At 38.1% G+C, this 5,516-nt stretch overlaps 1 protein-coding gene across 1 annotated transcript; it reads right to left on the bottom strand.

Moving 5' to 3' along the window:
- Nucleotides 1-1,817: 1,817 nt before the first annotated feature.
- On the bottom strand, nucleotides 1,818-5,140 carry LOC146623117 (uncharacterized). The gene is made up of 9 exons (XM_085365692.1): nucleotides 5,056-5,140; nucleotides 4,610-4,756; nucleotides 4,196-4,377; nucleotides 3,816-3,952; nucleotides 3,601-3,694; nucleotides 3,004-3,336; nucleotides 2,641-2,815; nucleotides 2,427-2,551; nucleotides 1,818-2,228 (listed from the first exon to the last, which is right to left on the bottom strand). The coding sequence occupies exons 1-9, from the start codon at nucleotides 5,138-5,140 to the stop codon at nucleotides 1,902-1,904; spliced, it is 1,605 nt and encodes a 534-aa protein (XP_085221818.1). The 3' UTR covers nucleotides 1,818-1,901.
- Between the last annotated feature and the right edge of the window lie 376 nt (nucleotides 5,141-5,516).

A 5,516-nucleotide genomic window follows, 5' to 3' on the forward strand; every position in this document is an offset into this window, starting at 1 on the left:
GCAATAATGGCCCAATTTTTCTGATGCAAGTTGGGTAGTGCAACATAAAGTGGTGTTTGGGAATCATGTTCCTACCTGGATACAACAATTTGAACAAGTCATGATGTTCCATTGTTAAATGTTTTAGAAGCACAGTCATGCCATGTGTAACAGATGGAGAGAATATGATGTTAATTATTTGCAACAATAGCAATAGCATAGTCCAGTTCTGATTTCCTTCTGGCACAATATCACCAAAAATTAAAGGAATGTTTCTTATCAGACAAAGAGTCTGAATGGAGTTAAGACCTATACTATTACCACTACTGTCTAAGTTCACCCTTGTTGGACGATTTTTGCTCTCCAAGTAGCCATAGTCAAAAGCATAGATCCGTGACAAAAGAGCAGGTTTCGGCAGAAAATTGTCTGACAGATATTCCAACAGTAACTTTATCTCATATTGTGCTACCCCTTCGAGAATATCATGCATAATGTCCAAGGAAAAGTTCTGGCAAACATGAAAGAATTGAAGAGTGTTCAGTGTAGAATTCTTTCTTAAGCTAAACACATGTAGCTTTTGAGGATCAGATTGCAACTCACTGCAGTGCATTTCAAAAAGTTCTTTCCCTCGTAAGATGATCTTTGGATCATCCTCAGTATACACACTCTGTGCATCCTGTTTTGCAATTAAACACAAACGACAAAAGTAACGTCCACTGAAAGACTCAACAAAACCCGAAATTGAGTGCATCCCCAAGTTGTCCCCAGTTATCTGACATATAGTGCCATGGACCTTTTCAGATGAGAAGGGTAAATCAATGCCATGGCTCTCCAAAAACTTTATGTCATCAATCAGAGGCTGTAAAATAGGATCAAAGCCGTATTTTTTCACATCTTCTGCATGAAACAATGCAACCAAATAAATGTTCATCAATGCAGAATTTAACTTTGGAGGCAGATTTCTGAGGACAAAATAGATTGCACCAACTTTGTGAACACCACGTTTGGAACCAAGTGGATTAGCAGTCTCAAAGTCATCATAATAAAGCTGAATTTGCAAAGAAGTCTGTGGTTTTGAAAACAATGGATGAGACTTATAGTAACTCTCATCACAAAAGTCTTCATATCTGTCTTCTTTTGATACACATAGTTTAGCAAGCAGCTCGCAAATCTAAGAATTGCGACATATAAATTTGATTGTTTCCAAAATTGGAATGTACACAAAAGTGTCTTTTACTGGTACCTGGTCATAAGTGCCTGATTTTTTATTTAACCTTGTATCATAGCGTATTCCTAAAGTCTTTTCCACTGGATCCACAATTCCCCATTTTTCACGGAAATATGACTTTCTTTTAGCTTCAGTGTCGAACTTCTCAACTGGATTGTCAAAAGTCTCAAGACATTTTTCCACTGGAGATCTAACAGGATTTTCTGTTGGCACAACGTTCAGTACTTTATGTTTAAACTCACAGTGCAGTCCATCTGCAAAATCTTCCAAATCACAAACAAGTGATGACACAAAACTATTTGCCAAACCACTACCATTGAGTTTACCAATAATTTTAGTGCAAATTGCTTCAGATTTTTTTTTAATTCTTTGACCTGACCCATTGTTTTCAGAACACCCAACCTCTAGGCTCTGAGTAACACTTGTTCCTGCAACTGCTATGTCTGTATCTTGTAATCTGTCAAAATCAGCTTGAAATGACTCTGAGGGTTCTGCATCACCACTTTGACAACAATCTTCATCATGAACACTATTTAAATGTTTTTTTAAACCAGAATATGTAGTGAACTGACGGCTGCAACCATCTTGTGAACAAGCCAACTTAAATTTGGTGCTTGGATAAAAACTGTGACCTAGTCGCAAATGACTTATCAAAGCCTGACTGGTGCTATGCAGAGTTTGACAGATAAAACATTTAAACATGGTTCTCATTCAACATTTTGGCACGCAACTCACGAACACGTGGTGACTCATCTGTTGAGGTGGCATCAATGTTGAATATGGTGGTCTGCACAAAACTGTAGAGATGAACCAGTGACTCGTCGTAAGATAAGTTGAACACGTAGTGGGATTTGAAAAGTTCATCAAAAGCACTGAGTGAGCTGGTGGCTTGGCAGGGGATGAGCTGTTTGTCCACTGCGATGTAGAAGGTGTCAATGCTGTTCTGGGTTCGACCAACAGCGAGGATGTATGGTTGTTTACCATCTCTTGCTTGCAAGTGTTCATCAATGCTGCAGCATGACTAAAAACAAATGAGATATTGACATATAGGCCTAGCTTATACTTGCTGAGTATGAACCATTCATTCAGTTTGACATTATGTGCCTTGCTAACTTATTACAAAATACTAAGACACATACTTCATGGAGAGGAAAACTAAAAAGTGCAAAAACTGAAAAAGTGTTTTGTAGGATTTTAAAAAGTGAGACAACATATTTACCTTGTGAAAGTGCACCATTTTGTGTGCTGCATCAGTTTGACTTATTTTCGTTCTCCTCTTTCGTCCAGCTGTGGGTGGCAAAAGTTGAAGGAGTAGCAGCAGAGAGGCCATGTCACTGTCCCAGTCTGTGTATGGTTGAATTTATAAAACAATTTCAAAATGACAGGTAAAAATAAATATTATTAAAATCAAACAAGCATGGTGCGACGCCTACCATTTGCATCACTCTCTGTTGGTTTCTCAGCAGCTTTTATCAAACGACACAGGTCAGTTGACTGAGTCAGCTGTTTGGCTTCTTTAATAACCTTTGGCTTGAATGACATGTCCCACTTCTCAAGCAACTTGGTGGCTGTTTCAGCACCAAACAGCAGCAGGAAGTCTTGATTGACCTGTTCATCATACACACAGGACATAAAGACAGTGCTCAACATTGTTTACATTGCAATGTGATTTTGACCAATATGGGATATAGCCTGACTGGGATGACCAATGATCACATCTTTTACTGTTGCCATCCACATCAGCAAAACAAAAAAAAAAGGATTAACAGTTGAAAATATCAAGTGATTTGACTTACTAGTCCTTTGACATCCAAAAAGCGTGGAAATGTTTTGAAGACATCTGCAGTTCTTTGTGGATCATGCACCAGATCCTGGCGATGTTGGAACGTCATTTTCATCTTCTGAAATACACTTGCTTCATCAGGAGAGTGAACAAGAAATGAGATGGCCTCCTTGCAGGCATCTCCATCAAGTTGCTGAGGCAATGTGGTTGCTAATCTTCTGCGCTTAGGCCCTTGTTCTTGATGCACTGGGACTTCCTTCACTGGCCGTTTGGTTGTAGACCTGGACATGGTTTTGAGGCGCCACGCTACATATCCAGTGCCTTTCACTCCGTCGTAGAAATGCTCCTGTCACATTTAAACATAGATGAAAAATAAACATCAAATGCGATCTTACAGACTTTGCAGATTCAGCAAAAAGAAACCCAAGGACTATTATCATGTAACAGGTGCAATACATGTTAAACAACATCCACAATTTCAATACAGTTTTATGACAATAGTTATTACGAAAGAGGAATTAAGATTTTTCTTTTAAATCATTTAGCTGATGTAATTATTCCATGATGAAAACTAAATAATGTGCTGTTTTACAATCACTGCATGACTTACATAGCCGTTTGGAGAAAATGGATCCTTCAATGAGGGAAAGAGTGTAATTATTCCAAGGGCATATTTCTCCTTTTGCTTACGGGAGGGAATTCTGCTATAGAGGAAATACAATTGACAATGTTAAATCAGAAGTATGTGTCTTTACTGCAGTATACATTACAAGAATATTCCATATGGCCCATCTTTACTTTTTTATTAGGTACTATTACTCTTACCCATGTCTCTCAGTCATATCACTTGCCAATATGTTAACAAGCTGCCGCCGGGTGCGGTGGCTCAGTGAATTTTCGGCATTGTATTCTTCAAGAATTTCCTCTCCACCAGGTTTCCTAGTCAAGGCATTTTTAACCATCTGCTCATATAAAAGGGAAAATAATAACAATAAAAACTTGTTTGTCAGTAAAGGTGAAAGTTTAGAGGAATGTCAACAAACCTGTGAAAGACATATCTAGCAAGAAGCACTAACTTCTACTAACATTTTTTCATACAGGGCAAGTTGGGAACCACCATGTTTTGAATTTCAATTTGTATAACAATCTACAGTATAAATGGTGTCAACTCAAAAATACAAAAGACATTTTCTGTTCTCAATTACCTCTTTTGCAGCCTCTGACACAGAAACATTTGGTGCAGAACTGTCTTTGCTGGATCTACTGCGGCCTGCAGGAATGCCCTTTTCCCTGAGGTCACTGTCACTTGATGAAAGTGATATAGTGTCCGTGAGGGAAGATAATGTATCCGAGGAGGATGGTGTGGAATGAGCTAAAGGACAAAAATCTTTGGGAGAGATGATTTGGTTAACTTTCTTTAGGCTACTCCACTATGCCATTAATAACACAATTTCAATGTTCATGTTCAGACAACATTCTATACAAATATGACCCAGCCCTGTCCACTGTCATGTCTATTGCATGAAGACAGGTCAATGTCATCTGCATCAAGAGCAAAAGAACTTGGCTCTACATTGAGTGGGCTATACTATGAAAATTTAAGTTATGATAACATTTACCTTCATCTGAAATCTTTTCACGTATTGTCAGGCATAGGTCTGGTTGGGCCTCCAGTAACTCCAGAAAAATGTCTTCTTCGACAGCTGTGTCAGTTTCATCGAAAATATCAAGGTCAGCAGCATCCGGAAGTCCAAACTTGGTTTTGGCTTTACAAAAAGATAAGCATAATGTCACCTAAAACGCCTGAAAAACTTTTTTAAAAACTAATTTTGACTTTTTTATTTAGCTAATATTTATTAACAGCTGTTTTACCTGTCTTTAAAATGGTTAAATTAGACAAGTCTGCAGCAACAATATAGGCCTAGGCCTACTGCTCTGTACTGTTTTTAATGTCACACATTAAAATAAAATGTGTTAACATTTAATTCGTTTTTTAAATAGATGAGATGCAAACATGATGAACTGATACATGTGCAACAAATTTTGTTCTGCCAGGTTATCTTACCTTCACTGATGAATTCTAGATAAGTGAATCCTGCGTGCAATTTAATGTACTTCTTTACATTGAGGTATTTCACTTTCAGCAACATGTCTTACAACAGCACCTGGTGGAGAGAAGGGGGCACAGAATATTTTTTACCATATATTTAAACCATAGCTTAAGTGGCAACAAATCCGGACAACTTTAAGAAAATATTAGGCTATACATTGTGTGATGATCTGTGAAGGGGTGACAGACCACTTCAACCTCAGGAACATAATTTGGCTTCCCCTTGGGTACACAGAAATAGCATCCAATGAATTATCCACCCATCCACATGTTTATAAGACGACAACGGCGATCTTCTCGTCTGCACGCAGGCTAGATACTTAGTTCTGCTATGTTGCGAATAAATCGCTGTAGCCTACTTGGGGAAAAGCATCTCTGTTTAAACCATGTCAGGATGATAATCCACATAAAATTTC

The sequence above is a fragment of the Diplotaxodon limnothrissa genome, linkage group LG11 (genome assembly GCF_057381915.1).
Source record: "Diplotaxodon limnothrissa isolate DT_005_m linkage group LG11, D_limnothrissa_male_GT1.1, whole genome shotgun sequence".
NCBI lineage: Eukaryota > Metazoa > Chordata > Actinopteri > Cichliformes > Cichlidae > Diplotaxodon > Diplotaxodon limnothrissa.

What these genes read in the sequence shown, in the direction of transcription:
- LOC146623117 (XM_085365692.1), bottom strand. Translation starts at nt 5,140, where the DNA reads ATGTTGCTGAAAGTGAAATACCTCAATGTAAAGAAGTACATTAAATTG. An exon ending in TGTCAGAGGCTGCAAAAGAG is followed by an intron (nt 3,953 to 4,195) that starts GTAATTGAGAAC and finishes TTATATGAGCAG; the next exon opens with ATGGTTAAAAATGCCTTGAC. An exon ending in AACAGAGAGTGATGCAAATG is followed by an intron (nt 2,552 to 2,640) that starts GTAGGCGTCGCA and finishes AACCATACACAG; the next exon opens with ACTGGGACAGTGACATGGCC.